Here is an 18,581-nt window from a genome sequence, read left to right as displayed (position 1 = left end):
GGGGGCGCGAGTGAGCAGAGTGGCTTGGGGAGGAGACGGAGCTGGCGGGCAGAGGGAGAAAGAGCCCATCGGGGTGGCTGTGGTGGCTGTGCGAGCCCCCCGCACCAGTAAGTGATGGACTTACTGGGCAAAGGGGGTCCTCTGCATCCCTGTGCCCCATGATGGCTGTAGGACCCCAACGCGGCTGCTGCACCTGCCCTGGTGGCCTCTCTGGACGCCTCCTTATAGACCCTGTCCCGGTCTCTTGCAGTCCTGACTTTTCGGGAGATCTGGAATCGTAGTTTCTGCCGGCCGCTGGAGCAGCTGGTAGACGTCACTAACGAATTCCCCAACGAGGTGGAGTACATTTTCAGACCCTCCTGCGTCTCCCTGCAGCGCTGTGGAGGCTGTTGTGGGGACGAGGGTCTCCGCTGCGTCCCCGTGGAGACCAGCACGGTCACCATGCAGGTACGCGCTGCCCCTGCGGGGCCGTGGCTGCTCCGCGGAGGTAGTGGGCTGTTCACCAAGCACCGGGAGGGTGAACTTGCAGGCATCGTAGCAGCTAACAAGGGAGGGGGCTCACAGCTGCTCAAATGCATGCCAAGCCAGGAGGGTCCCTCTGCCGGCTCTTTGGGCTTACCCCTGAGGCCAGGTGTCACCCCTGGTGGTACTGGCCTCACTCCCTGCTTCCCTGCCCTCTCCTTTTTGTGTGGGCCATCTTGCTCATTGCTGTCATCTTTCTAGACCTTCCCTGTCTTGTGATGGTGTTGGGTGTCTTCCACTTGCCCATGACTGCCTGCTGGGACAAAGCGGGCGCTGCCCCTGAATCGCAGGGAGAAGTGAGGCTCTCCTGTATCAGATGATGCCTGTGGTGGTGCTGACAGCGAATGCCTCCACGCTGAGGGCGTGGTGAACATGAAGGGCTGAGCCAGCCACATTTTCAGTCCCCACTGTGAGAGCTGTGAGATGTGGGATGGGACATCCTGGGCTGGTCGACTCTTCCCCAGGCACTGGGCAGCAGCTGTCCTCACACTGCAGCCCTTCCACTGTGCTGCCAGAGATCAACCTGCTGATGCTGCAGGGAGCAGGGAAAAGCTCTGCTTTGCCATGGATGACAGATTAGAGTGTGCCTGCAATAAATCATCAGTGATTTTGGTCCCTCAGGGTTTGAAAGTGTGGTGGGAAAGGCAGGGTGGGAGTTTCCAAAAACTCTTGGCTGAGGTGGAGCAAGGGCCTGACATGAACAAGAGGCAGCTCCCCAAGCATAGGTCTCCCTCGATGGGAAGGATCCTGCTGCTGTGCACAGGATGGCAATGTCAGACACTTCTGCAGGGGCTAGTGTGAATCACATCGATAATGAACATACTCTATGAAGCCCCTGGATGTCTATCCTGAACTTCAGGCTGGGCTGTGGAGTGACACGTGATAGGGCAAATCCTGTACTCCTGGATGGGAGAGTCACTGTGATACTGACTCCAGTCAGTTCACACTCAGTGCTGTGGGAAAGGGAATGGGAGGAGGCAGCAGCGATGGGAATGGTCTGGAAAACCTGCCGATGGAGGATATTTCCTTCAGAGAAGGGAGATGTGCAAAGTGGTCAAATATGGGAAAGCTTTCCACAATGGCAGACACAGAAAAATATCTTCTAAGGCTGGGAAATCCCAAGACCATGGGACTTAAATTAAAGCCCTGAAGACATGGAATGGCACTAGCAGAGCCTCCCAAGCTGCTGGGGCAGCTGGACCTGGCCGGTGCTGCCTACGTGTAGAGATGGAGTCTCTGTTGTTGGAGGTCCTGAGGAACAGGTTAGACATGCGTCTTCCTGGGAGGCTGGGGTGGCAAGGCACTGGCTCAGGAGCCCTTTCAGCCCCCTCCTGCTGCTGGCTGGGAAGTAACCTTTGCTCCTCTTTCAGCTCCTGAAGATAAAGCCAAATGGGGAGGCACCCTACGTGGAGATGGCGTTCACTGAGCACAAGCAGTGCGAGTGCAGGTAGGGACCCCTGGGCTTGTTTTACACCTCCAGCAAGAGTGACCCTGCCAGCTCACCCTGCATGTGGGACAGGAATGCGCTGGGGACACCCTGTCTGTGCTGAGACCCGTTCACACTAGGGTTTGATGGTCCTTATGGCCTTTGTTCAGCTGCAGGCTGCACCACACCTCTGCATCTGCTCCCCACAGCCAAGAGTGTGTGGCATTGTGCCCCAAGGTCAGGCACCGCACACCGACTGCAGGGCTGAGGCAACCGTGGCTCTGTGAGGAGGCATGCCTGTGCCCCCCAGCCCTGCAGCTGCCTTGGCATGCCTTTGCTGCTCTGGCCAGAGGATCTGCCTGTGGCTAAAGGAGCAAGGCCAATGACTCTGAGGCGGGTGTTTGGTGTGTCCAGGCTGGTGGCTCAGAGGGAAGTCCATGGCTTGGCATGCTTGAGTGTGGCTATGGCCCAAAGAGAAAGCTCAACAGCTGGGCCTTGGGCCTCCATTTAATGGAGGCTGCTCCAGACAGAGCTGGGAAGCAGAGGTCTACATCCAAGCCAACAAATGAAAACTTGAAACATGCAGCACCAACATGGTGTGGATATCCAGCACAGGAATGGATGTGGCACCCACCTGCCACATACTCCTGGCACCTAGTCAACCCCTTGAGGTGCTCACTGTGTCCCAGAAGTGGTGAAAGCTTGGGCAGGATGGGGCCTCTGCCTGGGGACTGCAGTGCTGTGGGAGCAGTGAGCAGCTCTGGTGCTGCCTGCATCTGGTCCCTGCCACAGAGCCTCTCCAGTATTGTCTGCGTGAAGAGTCCTGGCAATCACTCTCCATGATCCAAAGGTGATTTAGTATTGCAAAAACTGGGGGATGAATGTCCTGCTGGGCAGCCATTAGACACGATCCTTGCCTGGAAGAAGAGCCTGAGGATCCCCAAGTTGGTATTCCCCTGCAATTTTATGAGCAGATGTACTGGAGCAGACCCAGCTCCATGCTCTCTCTGGAGTGTCTGTCACTGAATGCAGAAGGGAGAGTGGGAAGAAGCACATGTGTTACTTCCCCCCCCCTTCATTTCCAGCTATTTTCCATGCAGGGAATTTCCTAAGCTTTTTGTGGTTTTTCTACCTAGGGTAACTCCCAGGGGATCTCCTATGAGCACTTGTGTAGGCTGCCTTAGAATCTGTGAAAACTTCTTGCTGCAGCTGCTTTTGGCTTTTTCCTTAAGCTTCTTCCACACCTGCACATCGCTCCTTTCTGTAGTGCAGGCATGGTAGATGTCCTTGCCTTGACCCCTAAAGGGAATGCTTAAGCCAAGTGTGTTGTGGCTGAGAACCACTACCGAAACTTTGCAGCAAATCCCACATGTCTGTTACTCAGGATGTTGCATCTTGTTTAACTATGAGCTATGAAAACTGTTGCTGAGAGCAGCTGAGACTTAACTTACCTCATTGGCAAAAATGTCACATCCCCAGGGGAGTCACCAAAGCTGGCCAGCCCCTTTGCGGTCTCTGCCTACTGTAATTAGCTCCTGGCTGAGGAGTTGATAAAATGGAGAGAAGTGATATTGGGTCTGTTTTAAGCACAAATGATAACAGGTAGATTGTGCTATGAACTGGGGCATGTCAATAAGCCACCTCCTGCAGCTCAACATGCAGCACTGCCCAATAACCACTCCACTCTGTCTTTTTCCCACTCTGCAGGCCCCGGCAGGACCTGATGAGGTTGGGAAGGTAAGTAACATCGGGGGAACATTACTGGCTGAAATTGTGGGTCTCGTCTCCCACACATCAGCCCCTCTTGTGGTACTTTCCTTTTGAAGGAGGAGGTCCAAGAGCCGAGGTAAGAGAAGACAAGACAAGAAGGGACGGAAAGACTGTGAACTGTAAGTGAGCAGGGGCAGGTATGGGTGCTGTCTTGTGAGTTAATTTTTTTGGGATGAGCATCTTCTTTAAACATTTAGATCTTTACTGACACTGTGAGAAGTGAGGGATTTGTGCAGAGCAGACACAGAAGAAAGCAGGAGGGGACAGTGGGCAGCTGTGGGGAGATAGGTTTTTTACTGAAGGCTCAATCGGTGCTTCATAGTCTCCAGGCTCAGCTGCTCAAAGCTGGATGGGGTGGGGATGGATGGACTGTTTGACTTGATGGTGCTTAGCTCTATCACCATCATAGACCACACTAGGTTTCCTGAATCCATGAATTTCCAGTTTCAGCCTCATGTTGCTGCCAACTGTGTCTTTCCTGCTGTCCTTGACTGGTCATTGTTTGGGTTATTCTACCCTTTCCATCCTTTAGCTCACTTTCTCAATCCTCTTGCTATGACAGCACAGACTGGACTCATTGTGGGCACTTCTGAGGTATGTCACCTGTGGCTGGCACTTTCCTCTAGCATTTCCCCATTTTGTCTGAAGCCTGCTGTTAGGGGCTCAACCAGCCCCAGCCCCATCGCTCTCACTCCTCCCCATGAAGAGGCTGCCTGCAGTCCCTACCCCTGCAGTTCAGTGTCAGAGGGGCCAGGCACAGAGAAGGGGAATCCAGGGCAGAGCCTGGGGGTCCAAGTGTCCCTCCATTTCTGGCAGTGTTCACCCCATGCCATGCTCTCTTTGCAGATGTGGCACACCACGCAGGTAGCCTCTGCTCTGCCCCCAGCCTCGATCTTGCTGCCTGGATTTGAGCCAGTTGCATTTCCCCCTGGCATGGGAGACTTGTGGAATCATGTCCCTCCAAGCTGCACTGGGCAGCAGAACTCTGTCAGGGAAGAGCTGACTGGACTCTTGCCTGACCTTGGCGGGAATACAGCCTGGAACCAAGGACTCCCTTGCCCCATCTGCCCTGTTGGCAGCAGGACAAAAGGACCCATGACCAGGTCTGGGGCTGAAGATGAGGAGCTCAAGCCGTGTGTTGGTGTTCAAGGGCATCCTGGGGACAGCGAGGAGCAGAGCTGGTGGATGTGCTGCTGGAACTGGCTGGGGAGGACAGCGTGATGTGGGAGCAAGCAGAGATGGCTCACAGGGCTGGAAAACTTCTCTGTCCTGTCAGTGCTCTGCAGCTGGGGAGGAAGGAAACCTGGGGCAGGCAAGGCTGCAGGGCTGCATCTGTCCCAGCCTTGGCACGGGACAGCCCAGGAGGGTGCCAGGGAGCTTGCTTGGGAAGCTGTTCTGGTGGGGACTGGGAGGGAACTGGGCTCCTTGCTTGCAGCCACATCCCAGCCTTGCCCTGCTCAATAAAAGCTGGTGGTGAGAAGTGAGAGCTGGCAGTGTGAGCGCTCCTATCTGCTTTCCAGTAGCTGCAGGCAGGATGCTTCCCTGTGGGCACCCACCCAGGCTGGAGGAGGGCAGTCCTGCAGTGATCCAGGGCTTGTCCCCAGCACCAACCCTTCAGCACCCAAGGGACTGCCCTTGGTTTAATGCTGGAGACGGGCAACCAGCAGGTCAGGACCAAGTTGCTGCCCATGTTGGGACACTACCCATGTGCTGGAATTCAGCTGGGTACTGGGAGACCTTTGGGGGAACTGCTGTTCTCCTCTATACTACGATGTGAGACTGGTACCTCTTCCTATTTACCATCCTGTTTCCCCCACCCTGTCCAAATGTCTGGCTCGCTGTTCTGTCCTCCCTGGCAGGGCTGATACAAGATTTAGGGCAGTGTGGGGCAGGCTGCCCATGGGCTTTCCCACTCAGGAAACACTCCACCAAGGCTCGTTTACCTGACATGGGGGGGCAGGCTGGGCTGGGGCCCCCATATCTTACTGGGAATACCCTGAGTGTACAGGGAGCTGGTGGCCCTCATTGAGGTGGCTGCGGGTGCTGCTATTTTCTACTTTCCCCACTCAACCAGCCCTGTGCCCAGGTCTGGTGGGGAAATCACAGCCCCTGGCTTTCCATGCTTTGAGCAGTATTCCTGGGGCTCTTCCTGTCCTCCCTCCTGCCCTTGCTGCAGGGGCTGCCTGCCAAATGCATCACATACTGACCTGTGCAAGCCATATCCTGAAGCAGTGCATATAGCTGGAAACCCTAAGGGTGACTTGGGTACCAGCATGTTTGTGAGGCACCCCTGGCACTGGGTTAAATCAAAGGTCATTCTTGAAAGCTTCAAGCAAAAGACTGGAGGGCAAGATCTGCAAATGCTTCAAGATTACCCTCAAATGATGGGACCTGCAGTTTATCCTGCTCTGAGGAGCAAGAGCGGAGCCTAGCGGAGCAGAAGTTGGGGTCCAAGGCAGCTCCTTCCCACATCTGACATGGCTGCATGTAGCAGGGGTAGGCTTGCTCTGAGCTGTAATGCTTGTGCTGCCTGGGGCTGGCACAAGGACATGGGGACAGGGCAAATCCCAGTCAGGGAAAGCTGGTGGTGGGTTTTGAGGAGATGTGAACCTCCATGCTGCCACCATGTAGCATGGCATGGACTGGGTGAGTTGCACCCATGAAGCTGGGCATATCCTTCAGGAGCTTGCTGGATCCCCTTTGGATCCCATTTCCAATTCTGGTATCCACAGTGTCCTGGAGCACAGCCTACATAGGCTCTGCTTCAAAAATGATCCATGAAGTTCCTCCTTCACTACCTTGTGGATGAGGGGGACTTGTTGCTTCCCTTCCCACATTACTCAGGGTCTGCGTGGGCCACATGGCACCCTAGCTCTGGAGGCCTGTCCTGGTCCATGCAGGACACATCCCTGTGTGCCATTTCAGCCTGGCTGGTTGCTCTCTAAGGCCAAGGAGAACCACACGCAGCACTTGAGGATGTACATGATGGTTTCTATATTGCTTTAACATTAAAGTTTCACCTCAGTACTATTAAACTTTTAAAAAGGAAGTTACATAAACCCAAGTATGTTAATTAATAAAAATAAATTTATCAAAAGTGATTATTAAAAAACCCAAACAAATTCAAACACACTCATGGCCAGCAGCTTTTCCAAACAGTTCCTGGTGTCTGGTGTCACCTCTTTGACTGCTGCCCTGCACTGAGATATTCCAGGCAGCTCTGCCCATCAGAGTTGGTAGGGCCAGGAGCCTGCCTTGCATGGCTACCCTGTGTTGCTTCTCCCCCTCCATCACCTGAACCACCTGGGTGCTCTGTGTGACCTTGTCCCTTGTTCCTCCGGTGTCATGGAGTCTTGGACAACAAGGACACAGGTGCCTGGGATGGACGTGGCTGTCCCACTGAAACAGCAACAAGGGCAGGGAGCAGGGGAAGGCATCACTTACACAGGAGGTTTGGGAGCTGCATCGTCCAGCCTCCCTCTAACTCTGGGGAGGTAATGGGAACCAAATGAGTACTAGCACCTCCCTGGAGTTCCTGTGGCTGCTGCAGGCATCACATACTCAGGGAAACACCAGCTCCCTTCCCTGTCCCTGCCAGAGGGGAGTCCTGCCACTCCCCTCATCCCGAGGGGGCAGGGACTTCCAGCAGGACATCACACCCAGTGGTGGTATAAAGATCAAGGTGGGGGGCTGCTGCCCCAAGGGGAAGAGCAGGGCTCCTGGCCTCAGGGCTTGTGTCCACCACTCATGTTTCCTCTCAAGGAGACCAACCACTTTCTGCTGGTCCCCACTCTGTTTGCTCCCAGTTGTGCCTTTTTTAGACGCTTCAACCACTAGCTCCTGGCAGCCCTCCTTGGCCACAGCAGATATGTTACCTGAGCACCCTGACAAGGTCAGCTACATCTACAGAACCTCATGTCCCCCAGGTGCTGTAGAGCCGGGCTGTAGGAGCAGACTGGTGCCATTGTAAAGGGACCATGACAGACCTCAGCCCCAAAGCCAGCGGGGTCCCCCATGGCCAGGTGTAAAACATGCCCCAGCCCTGGTTCTCCCAAATTCTCCATCCTTCCCCTGCCTGTGTGAGCCTTGCAGACAGGCAGCTGTCTCACAGGAGCAGCACACACTGTGTTATCAGCATCCCTGGGCTCCCTGTGTCTCCCAGCCTTATAGAGCAAAGGTTTGTTTAATAAGGCTTTAGGAGTCAGAAGTGCAGTAAAATGGTTTAGTAGAAGAGTTATGGGGGAGACAAAACATAAACCAGGCTTATGCATCAGGAACAAAATATTACATATTTTTGGGGAAGTACCTGTAAAGGTGATGTGGAGATCGGCCCAGAGACATAGTGTCATAGCTGATGAAGCCCTGACATTAAAGCTTATCCGGTTACCTCCAGCCTCCCCAGTCTTAGGAGGCCACTGGAGTGCTGCCTCCCTGCAGCTTCTCCCGGCATATGCCAGTGCAGATGTCTCATGTCTCCATGCAAATAAAGATTCACTGAGGTCTTAACCTCTCACTTTTGACTTACAAGACTTTTGCATCTGAACAAAGTTGGGTATAATCCTTCTGCCTCTGCAGTCAGTGATGTTTGCAGTCTCAGCATGTTTTAAGCTTTTGCCAGTTCTCATGCATCTATTTTAGGCTGTAAGAAAAAAGGCAGCTCTCCCTGTTATTTGTCTGTGCTAGTTTTGTTTTGGGAGTTCCCACTTCCCGACAAGGGCCACAAACTCTTCAACAGGTTAATCTAAAAGTAATCCCCCAAATTTAACATCTTCCGTCCAGCACTGACACAGGAACCTGGAAGCCCACAGGTAAGGGCAGCTGTGCCTCAGGACTGGTATGTGTCTTCTCCTCTTGCAAGGCTCTTCCTTGCAGGCCAGTCCTTGGGGCACTTCTTGCTGATGCCTTTGGCTCACGCTCTTCTGGCTGCTTCAGAGGTGTTTGACAATGAACTCAACAGTTCCCCTCCTAGCAATTCCTCTTCACATATCTCTGTACCACCATCACCTCAATATCCACACCCCTCTACAGATACATTGCGCTGGATTTTGTAATTTACCTGTGCTCTCTGTCCTCTCCAGGCCCACATAGATCTGCTGAAGTCAGGCAGGTGAGCTGTGCCAGCAGCACCCCTGCTCTCATCCAGGGCCCCACCTCACTTTTTTCCTGCTCAGACTTTCTCTTGAGTTTGAAGGAGAAGCCCCCAGGCTCTAGTGGGAATTAAAAGGCCCCAGAGACTGGGAGATATAAGCAGACTGGGCAAAAAAAAATTTATTTCTCTGATGTAGGGTTTGGTGGGGAAAAGGAACCTGGAAATGTTTTGAGGAGAAATCAAAGAACAAAGCAAGCCAATGATGTCTGGGCAGCCGGTTGCCTCACAAAGCAGACCCCTTTTTGTCCTCCCAGCCCTGCCCTCTGAGACAGTTAATACTTTCATACTCCCAAAGAAATGGTCTTCATTAGAGAGAGTTTGGTTGCTTTCCTGTTCTGTTGTTAACCGACTGGGTTGCGTGAAAGAGCTACCTGGGGGTGCTGAGCCAGGGAGACCCCCTGCAATCAGTGTGCACAGGGTATGAAGCAACCACAGGGTAGCCCCACAGCAAGTACTGGCTCCAGCAGCAGCTGAACACAGGGACCGACCAGGCTGGTGTGGCTGTGATGGCACAGCACAAGGCCAGCTCCTGTCAAAATGAAACTCTCTTTTTAGAATCACTTCCTGTTGGAATGGGACATGCTCATAGGTTAGCAAGGGATGGACAAAGATGCAGGTGCCTCTCTTTTCCCAACAAATCTTAGTATAGTTTTTCTTAGGATATCCCTGGGATTTAATTCCAGCCCTCCTCCCTTTGCAGGTCCCCTGTCATCCCTCTGGAAAGGTGGTTAGTCAAACTGGGACCAATAATCCAACAGACACAGCAAACCAGTTGGCCTGAGCAGTAACTAACTGAGCACTCCTGGTTCAGCAAATCTCCTTCGCTAATAACTGTATTGATCTATTTGGCCCTGCAAGGCCTTTCTGGCCTCCCAAAAAAAAGCGAAGCCAGGAGGGCAGGAATACATGTTTCTAGGCTAAGACAGAGACTGCTATTTTCTACATACTAAGTGGTACTAACCACCAACTGGAATCTTGACTATGATGTCACTTTGCTGTACCTTTATGCATTTGTGCTGATGTTCCCTGTTCTGTACATTTGAAATAAGTTTGTAAAACTCAATGAGTCTACAAGAACTGGTAGAAGGGCCAGCTGAGAGCCCGGCATCAGGGGCAAGAGCACCCACTTGAAAGATGAAATCGGGAAGAGCCAAGGGTGCCATGGGCTGACCGTGATGAAGCGGCAACACACCCAGTACCTTAACTGGGGCAGCGGGAGGGGAGGGGCTGCTGGAGTGGGTGCACCCTTCGGGGGCCGGCAGAGGCAAAGGCTAATTAAAACACGGCTAATTAAGCGTTATGGGAGGAAGGAAAGGCAGCGGCAAAGACAGCACTTAACGAACAGGAGCTTGGTTAATTAAGGGCAATTAATGGTGAATAACGATGACAATAAAGCAAGCAGAGCGACGGCGCTCACCCCACGTTAACGGAGCGATGGAGCGCCTGCCTCGGCAGGGGCGGAACCCCGGTGGGGAAACCCGGCGCACAGACCCCGCCGGGGCGATGTGATGATTGATGATGATGATGATGATCTCTCATCCGCAGCCCAATCAGCGCCGGCCTCCCCGCCGCGCCCCTCCCGCCCTCCCGCGTGCCGGGATGCTTGGCGGCCACGCTGCCAGGTGCGGACCGCGGGCGGGCGGCGGGGAGCGGGCCGGGGGGCGTGCTGGTGAGCGGTGCCGGGTGGTGCCGGACGAAGGGCCATCGCTCCTCGCTGAGCCCGCGCCCCCCTCCCGCTGTCCCGCGGCGCGGGGCCATGAGCCGGGCGGAGGCCGAGCCCTGCTCCCGGGCGCTGGCGCAGGCCCGCGTGTACCTGGGGCAGCCTGCGGAGCCGCGTCAGCCCGGCGGGCCCCGAGGGCGGCGGGGGCGGCGGACTACCTGGTGGAGGCGGCGCGGCAGCTGCGGCTGGCGCTGGAGCGGGACGTCAGCGAGGACTACGAGGAGGCCTTCAACCACTACCAGAACGGCGTGGACGTGCTGCTCCGCGGCGTGCAGGGTGTGTGCGGCCTCCCGGGAACGGGGCACCGGGGCAGCCCTCCGGGGACACCAGCCAGGGGACCAGGGCATCCATCTGGGGAGTGCAGTGAGGGGGTCAGGGTATCCCTCCAGGGAGGATGACAAGGGGGACCGGGACGTCCCTCTAGGGACTGTGATGAGGGCACTGGGGCATCTGTCCGGGGAGTGCAGCCAGGGAGTGCATCCCTTCTGGGAGAAGGGTGAGGGGACTGGGGCATCTCCCTGGGGACTGTGGCCAGGGCACCAGGGGAGCGTGGCAGGCCCCTCACAGCCACTCTCTGCACCAACCACAGTGGACCCCAATAAGGAGCGTCGGGAGGCCGTGAAGCGGAAGATCACACAGTACCTGAGGCGCGCCGAGGAAATCTTCAACTGCCACCTCCAGCGGGCTGCAGGGGGTGGCAACACCACTGCCACGGTGAGGGGCTCATGTGGGGCAGCATGGGTGGGATGGCAGCAAAGCTGCATCACTGGGAAACCGTGGGGGACACAGATAGAGCAGCCCCAGTGAGCCTCTGCCACATGCCACAGTATGATGGTGTAGAGAAAATGGCATACACATCAAGCTTCAAAGTGTCCTGGCATGCCAGTGGCTGTGTGGGAGCTGGCAGCTCTTTGCCCTGCCTGGATCAAGGAGCTGACATGGGCCCAGCTTTCCTGGGATGTTTCCAGAACCACCCCCCCCGAAAATGTGTACGCTTAGCTTGCTGTCACCATAGTGAATATGGCCATTTTTGGGGAGACTGAAGCCACTGCAGGTAACCACCTTGTCAAGTGTTAAAAATGTCATCTTCCCTGTCATTGTTCCCATCTTTATGGAAACCAATGGCTGCTTGCTGAATTGTGAGGAGGAGGTGGTTAAAGAAGGGAGAAGGGAGTGAGGCAGGGCAAGGTTGGGGCTTGGTAAGAAGGATGAGGGGAGAAATACAACTACCTTTCATATAGATCCCTTTAGTAATGAAACAGTTCAGGTCTAGCTATAAATTTTGAAGTGATTTTACCTCTGCTGCAGGTACAAGCTTTCCCTGAAAAGTTCAGAAATCCAGGGACTGGCCAAGAAAATGGTTCAGCTGATGTTAGGAATGAATCACAGCCATAATTCATTCATTTGGAGTGTTGTCTCTGAATGTTGACCAGGTAGGCAGTATTGCTGCCTCCTCTGGAAAATGCTGGGATTTCTCCCACCCCATGTCATGGACAGTAGCATCTCTAAGTCCTTCATCCTCTTCTCTCACTGCCTTGCAGGGCTATAGCAGCCTGCGCTTCCGGCCCATCAGGACGCTGAGCTCAGCAGTGGAGAACCTGAGACGGTGTAAGGTTGTGGGAGTGATTGATAAGGTAATGACTTGGTGTGGAACTGGGAGGGTGAGGCTGCAGCTAGACCAAAGGGAGTGTAAACTGGAGGGTCTTAGCAGCTGGGATGGGGGTGCTAGCCCCTAGCACGCCCACCAGGGAATGTGGGGTTATCCATCCACACCATTCCCACTAAGAATAATTCACAGGACTGGATTGAAGAACCCATTGGAGTTAATCGTGAAATCTGTTCATGTCCCCATTATTTTTGCTTACCAGAGCTCCCAGGTTATTTACAAGGAGGTTGATACGTCCAGTTCTTTCCCACACATGGAATCATGGTTGATGATAGGTGTCGCAATGGTAGATTCCTGTGGGTAATCTGGACTTCAGCAGAAGATGAGCTATCTGGATGAATAAACTAGTTACTAGTTTGTGATCTCGGAACGAAGATGCCAGGCTTACTGACCCCATACACACACTACACATTGCTCTCCACTGCTGTTCCCACATCTCAGTTTGTCCGGACTGATGTGGTCTTCCTGTCATGATGAGGCCCAGGTTTGAGCCTAGTGCACTCCAAAGAGCTCCTGGAAGGAGCACTGTGAAACCCTTTGGTGTGAAGGAAGGAAAAATGGCATGGGAGTCACCTCTTGGGTTTAATTAACTCTCTGCTTCCTGGCTGCATGGCTGTCTCCTTGCTAATAACCTTCATTTTGTCTTTCAAGAGTAGAGGTTTGAGCCCCACCAAACTCCTCTAGTTGGGTGGTAGTTTTTTAAGTTCCAGAGTTAAGTCTCTTGGGTCATTCCTGTAGGCTGTGTGTTGGGGTGGAAGCAGTGATTGCTTCTGACAGGTACTGTGAATACTGCTTCCAGGTGCAGATCGTCCAGGATCCAGCCACTGGTGGGACCTTTATACTTAAGGTGAGTGTTTTCAGTTTCATCTGCCTGTTTCTCCCTGTCATGCCAGGGCCTCCTTGTTCAAGCAGGTGGCTGGGGCAGGTGAAAGGACCAAAAAATAGCAGCTCTCAGAGGTGTTGGAGGAAGTTCATGGTTCACAAAGCTTCTTCTGGCTGCCTCAGCCATCCTTTGTGATCAGAAGGGAAGTAGTTCTCCTTGGTCATCTGTTTCTCTGCTTTGTAATGCTTCAAGCCAAGACTTATGCCCCTGTTAATCTGGTCAACCCCTGAAACAAGTTATGGGTGAGATGTGCTCAATGCAAGTTCTAGAGCATTTTCCAGTCCCCTTGGAACTAACAATAAAGGATTTCAATAATTGGACCAGGAGGATCTGGCATGACAGGGAGAGCCATCAGTTCCAGGGGAAGAGGAGAAAGGGCTGGCATAGCAGGTTCCTGCCTGAAGGGAGCAGGGGTGGTTGTGGGGTGGTCACTGCTCTGGACCAGCAGTGCCCTCTGGATCCCACAGTACAGGTGGGGAGTGCCATGCCTTGGCAGAGCTTTGCAGAGGGCTGCCTTATCACGGCTGAGTGCTGGGGATGGACAGACCTCTCCGCAAGAGCTGCGCGTTTCCACAGATGGGGAGTTCCATTGCAGGTGACACAGTCGAGCAGCCATGGGGCTTGGAAGACGGCACGCTACCTTCTGGCTGGCCTCCAGTCCTGCCATGTGCTAGGCAGCAGGGAGTCCCAGTCCCTGTGCTGTAACACACATTTGCCTGTACCTCCTCAGAGCCTCCCCAAATCCCATGTTGAGACCCGTGAACGACAGACCATCATCCCTCATGGGGTCCCCTTCATGGTCAAGCTGTTGTGCTACTATGTGAGTGAGGACTCCATCTTCCTCCACCTGGAGCACGTGCAGGGTGAGTGGAGACAGCCTTGCCTCCTGTCTGTGAAGCATCTTGGTTTATCCCTAACCTCCCTTTCTTTAAAATCCCAAATACGTTTCTCCTACTGTTTTGGAACTAATTTTTATAGTGACAGTGCAAGTCTCCTTCATAGGAGGGTGGTGGGTACCAGGGCTTGAAGACTCTGTGGACGGAGCTGCTCACATGTAGTAGGAATTCTGGAGATTTGATAAGAACTGACTGGGCATGTAACCTAGAAATGGGCTTGTGGAGACCTACAAGGAGAAAGAGGTTGTGTGTTGGGGGATGTTATATGGAAGCTAGCCACCTTGTCTCATGGGAAGGAATGCCTTTAGGTAAAGAAGTTGATGTCATCCAGCATCTTTAAAAGAAAAGGAGGCTGTGCAGAATGGGGAGCAGGGCTGCTAAAGGAGGAGACTTTGATGTGCTAGGTCCTTGGGGGAGGTGTGGTGTTGAGCATGGTGTGCTCGCAGGGCTAGGGCATATTCTGCATGGACTTGAGCTTTGCTGCAGGGGAGATTAATGATGCTCAGTCACATCCTCAGTATGTGGGCCTTGGCCTGTGCTTGAATGGGCTGTGTCCATGGTGGGAGAACCAGGGATACCTTGTTCCTCATTGTGGTGGTTTGGGCTAGGCCTTCCTTGGTGACCAGTTTGTAACCAAGGAAGGGTCCAGATTTACCCAGTATTCCCTACGATTTTTACGTAAGCCAGATTATAAGAAGAAAGGAGGAGAGGCCTTCGCTCTCTTTCCTTCCGGCGGCTTGGAGGTGCAGGTTCCCTGCTGTTGAGTCTGCCATGTTGGGGAGCGAGGCCTGGTTGGGCCTTGTCGACCTTGGGAGACAGAGGTTGCCGGCGATCGTTCCGGAGCGACCCTCGGTTGTCCCAGGAGAGTAGTGAGCTATTTCTTTGCTAACTCTTTTAGTGGATAGATATTGGGCTGCTAATTGGGATATTTATTATATATATAATATTTTAGTTTTGTTCCCTTTTTCCCTTCCCCCTTCCCTTTCCCTTATTTTAATTGTATATAAGTGTAAATATATTTATATATCTCACTTTGGTTGTCTCTCTCTCGTTTCGGGTTTTCTTAGTTTTTTTTCTCCCTCTTCTCCTTGAGGTTTGGGGGGGGGGGGGAACTCTGGTGGTAAGGTTTGGAGACTTGGCAGGGAGCAAGCTTCAAACCATATCACTCATCATTTGTTCTTCTTTCTGATTTCCAGGGGAGACACTGTGGTCTCACCTCCGCTCCAAGTACTGCGTCCAGGAGGACTCTGATTCAAACACCATTCAAGCCCTGAGGGACCGTGGCAGAGAGGATGGTGTGGGAACCTCCCAGGGTAGCAGCCAAGCTTGGCTAGGCAGTGGCCTCCCAGGCTCTGTGACCCACCAAAACACTGATGCTTCACTACCTCAGGAGCAGTCCCTTGGGCCCACAGACCCCAGCTCAGGAAACCACCACCAGCTTCTCCTGGCTCCTGCCAGCAGCATGAGGGCAGCACCTGGAGGACAGGATCCAAGCATGACTGTGTCTGGTGTCGTGGACTATTTTCCATCAGCCAAATGCCCTGGCCACCTCGCTGGCCAGGGCCTGGTTGTCTACCTCTGGGATGATCTAACCAGCAGCACAGGCTGCGTATCAGAGAGAACAGCCTCCCAGCAAGACTCCAGGCTTCCCCAGGCCCTTGCCCCTGGATCAAAAAGAAGGGTCCAGCCAGGGGCAGGGGAACCACTGTCTCAGAAAGTGTCTGAGGTCTCCGGGGCTCAGCCTCTCCTGATCTTGGGTCAGAGGCAGCTTCCTGCACGAGTTGCCCTGTCCAGCTCTGGCAAGCCCTGTGGGCCTGACCCAGCAGCGTGGGAGCCCTCACGAGAAGCAAGCTTGACCTGTGGCCAGCTCAGCAAGCAGCAACCATCAGGACCATGCAGGGCTTTGGCTTCCCACAGGCAGAACCAGAGAGCGTGGGCTGTGAAGGAGGAGCAGGTGCAGCTGTGGGCAGCAGAAATCCTCCTGGCCTTAGAGGGACTTCACCAACAGGGTGTATTGTGCCGGGACCTCAACCCCAGGAACCTGCTGCTTGATGCAGCTGGTAGGTAGTGCCCCATGCTGCTGCTCCGAGGAGGACAAGGTTGGTCTCTCAGCTGGGAGACTGCTGCTTGCCCCATTTCCAGGAAACATGGACTTTTCTTGAGTTTCCTTTGGAGGAGGATGGGAGTTTGGAGAGGTTTGAATGTTCCTGAAGTTGGAAGTGTGATCTCAGGTTTTCCAAGTGGTTAGTACAAGATTTGGCTCTGCAGGAGGAGAATCAGGGGCTATAGCCACAGGAATGCATTGCCCCTGCTCCCACATGGGGGCTGGCTGCTTGGGAAATCCCAGCATGGGAAAGCTGAGACCAGCTGAGGTTAATGGGACTGCAGTTTTCTCCTCCTAGTTACTTCCTGCTGGGGTGTTCTGGAGCCTTCCCATCCTTTTGTGCTATGGGTACCACTCTGAGTGCAAGTCACTGCTCAGCTGGCAACATCTGGGGCAAACATCTGGAGAGCTACTAATTGCTTAAGAAAAATGCAGAGAGTTTTGCAAGAGGAAAGATAACCTTCCCCCTCATCCCCCAAAAAGCCCCTTCTTTCCTCACCACAGCCTGCACTGAGGTCTGTTAGCTTGGAGCCCACCTAGCCAGTCTCTCCAGCTCAAAGTGCTGCATATCCCAGGCAAGCACTGGAAGGCTGGGGGGGTGTGTGATGCCAGGGGATGCACAGTGCCTCTGTGTTCAGAGCATGACTGGGGCCTAGTACCCTGGCTGTTCCCAGTGTGGGGATATGGCTTGGCTTAGTGCTCCAAACAAAGTCCCTAGTCTTGTCCTAATCTCCCTGCTTTCGGCTCCGGTGCTGCTCTGCAGGTCATGTCCGTCTCACCTTCTTTGGCCAGTGGACTGAGGTGGAGCCCCAATACTGCAGCCAGGCACGGGAAGAGCTGTACAGTGCTCCAGGTAAGGGATGTGAGCCCTGCCTTGTCCTGCCCTCTTCCCAGTGCCACCAACTGGGGTGAGGGAGCTTCTGCAGGCAGTGAGATGTGCCCAGCATAGTATGGCCATTTGTGCTCCCTGCCTCCCCCATTAACCCCTCTCTGGCTTTTTCTGCAGAAGTTGGGGGGATCATGGAGCCCACTGAAGCAGCTGACTATTGGAGCTTTGGCTCGCTCTTGTATGAATTGCTGACAGGAGTGGTAAGAGGCTGAGCTGTGCAAGGAGGGTGGGGGAGGAGGAGGTGACACTGTAGCACAAGGGCTTCCTGCTGTGCAGGGGCTGGAAGGCTGCCTTGTCTTGCTGGCACCTCAGTGATTTGCCAGGTCACTTTGGACAAGTGATTCCTAGTGCCTGTGCATGGTCTCTGGGTGTAAAAAGCCCTGGGTTTTAAATCCTGCTGTGTAGGGCTGGGTTGTGTAGCAATGAAGGCTCAGCGAGGTGCTCCTGCGCTCCTCTGTGCCTCTGCTTACCATCACCCTCTGCTTCCTGCAGCCACTCTCACAAAACCATCCGGCGGGAATTCAGCCTCACACCCAGCTACATCTGCCACAGGGGCTCAGCCTGGCTGCTACATCGCTGCTCACCGAGGTGAGGGACTTCCGGTGGATGGGAGGGAGGACAGGGCTAGAGGCTGGGGAAAGGCAGACTGGATTGCTTTTCCAGTGTTCCCATCTACCCCTCCTACTGTCCCATCCCCTTTCTCTGCAGCTCCTGCAGTACAATCCAAAGCAGCGCTTGGGCTCCGGAGGAGGTGGCATGGCCAAGCTGAAGTCCCACTCCTTCTTCAGCACTGTCCCCTGGAACAAGCTGGTGGGCTAGGCAGGCTGTGCTTCCCTTAGGGAGCTGGGCACCGATCCTCTGTCCATGGCACTTGTGAACCCAGGTGGCACTGGCAGCTCTGCCTGCTGGGGAGAGTTTGCCTCAAGGGCTGCCCTGGGCTGGGGTACACATGAAGTTTTGCAGCCTTACATGGCCTGTCTCTGCTGCAGGCTGGGCCAGGCTGTCTTCTCATCCAGGTCCTCCCTAGTGGGAAAGGGAGCCCAGGTGCTCACCCCCAGGGAGAGACCATGTGCCCCTTCTGGGGCATCCCTTGCTCAGCTTAGCACCACACCCTGGAACTCCTCATTTTTTCTCTCTGCTGCTACCACAGTGACCTTCCTGCTCTGTTATTTTTTGTGGCTTTCAAATGCAGCCCCCCTGGGTACTGCTGGCTGGAGCCCAAGCTCTCTGCCCATCCCTTACTGCATGTCTGTGTGTGTGGGTAATGCCTGCTGCAGGAGATGGGAGGGAACCCTCTGCTCTTCTCCCCCTCACCCTCTGAAAAAATAAACCACTCATTATTGCTTGAAGAGATGTTCTTTTGTTTCTGAGCTGAACGAGCTAGGCCTTAGGCCAAGCATGCTGAGCAAGGGAGAGCCCCAAATCTGTTTCTCAAACCTGCCTGTGAGCACCAGGTTGGTGTCATCCCCTGGCCATCAGCACCATGCAGCCAAAATCCAGAAGCTGGCAATGAGTGCCTGGCCATCTGCCCTTGTGTCCTGCTTGCCTCACAGCCT

The 18,581-nt window shown here is 54.2% G+C and overlaps 2 protein-coding genes across 2 annotated transcripts in view; both read left to right on the top strand.

Annotated features, from left to right (window-relative positions):
- PGF (placental growth factor) overlaps positions 1–5,399 on the top strand; it is a 6,841-nt gene extending 1,442 nt beyond the window's left edge. Inside the window, exons 2-6 of the mRNA XM_029964095.1 lie at positions 251–447; positions 1,893–1,969; positions 3,656–3,685; positions 3,775–3,837; positions 4,565–5,399. Coding sequence (XP_029819955.1) covers positions 251–447; positions 1,893–1,969; positions 3,656–3,685; positions 3,775–3,837; positions 4,565–4,586 — 389 coding nt within the window. The 3' untranslated portion in view covers positions 4,587–5,399. The remainder of the gene's footprint in view (positions 1–250; positions 448–1,892; positions 1,970–3,655; positions 3,686–3,774; positions 3,838–4,564) is intronic.
- Positions 5,400–10,466: 5,067 nt separating this feature from the next.
- On the top strand, positions 10,467–18,368 carry RPS6KL1 (ribosomal protein S6 kinase like 1). Its single transcript, XM_029964094.1, has 10 exons — positions 10,467–10,863; positions 11,177–11,301; positions 12,129–12,221; positions 13,053–13,100; positions 13,867–13,999; positions 15,229–16,092; positions 16,900–16,989; positions 17,143–17,225; positions 17,518–17,613; positions 17,734–18,368. The coding sequence occupies exons 1-10, from the start codon at positions 10,467–10,469 to the stop codon at positions 17,842–17,844; spliced, it is 2,040 nt and encodes a 679-aa protein (XP_029819954.1). The 3' UTR covers positions 17,845–18,368.
- Positions 18,369–18,581: the final 213 nt, after the last annotated feature.

This window comes from Manacus vitellinus, unplaced genomic scaffold (genome assembly GCF_001715985.3).
Source record: "Manacus vitellinus isolate BGI_N305 unplaced genomic scaffold, ASM171598v3 scaffold_6_pilon, whole genome shotgun sequence".
In the NCBI taxonomy this organism is placed as follows: domain Eukaryota; kingdom Metazoa; phylum Chordata; class Aves; order Passeriformes; family Pipridae; genus Manacus; species Manacus vitellinus.
Note: the sequence above shows the minus strand (reverse complement) of the source record. Positions and strands in the feature narration are given on the sequence as shown.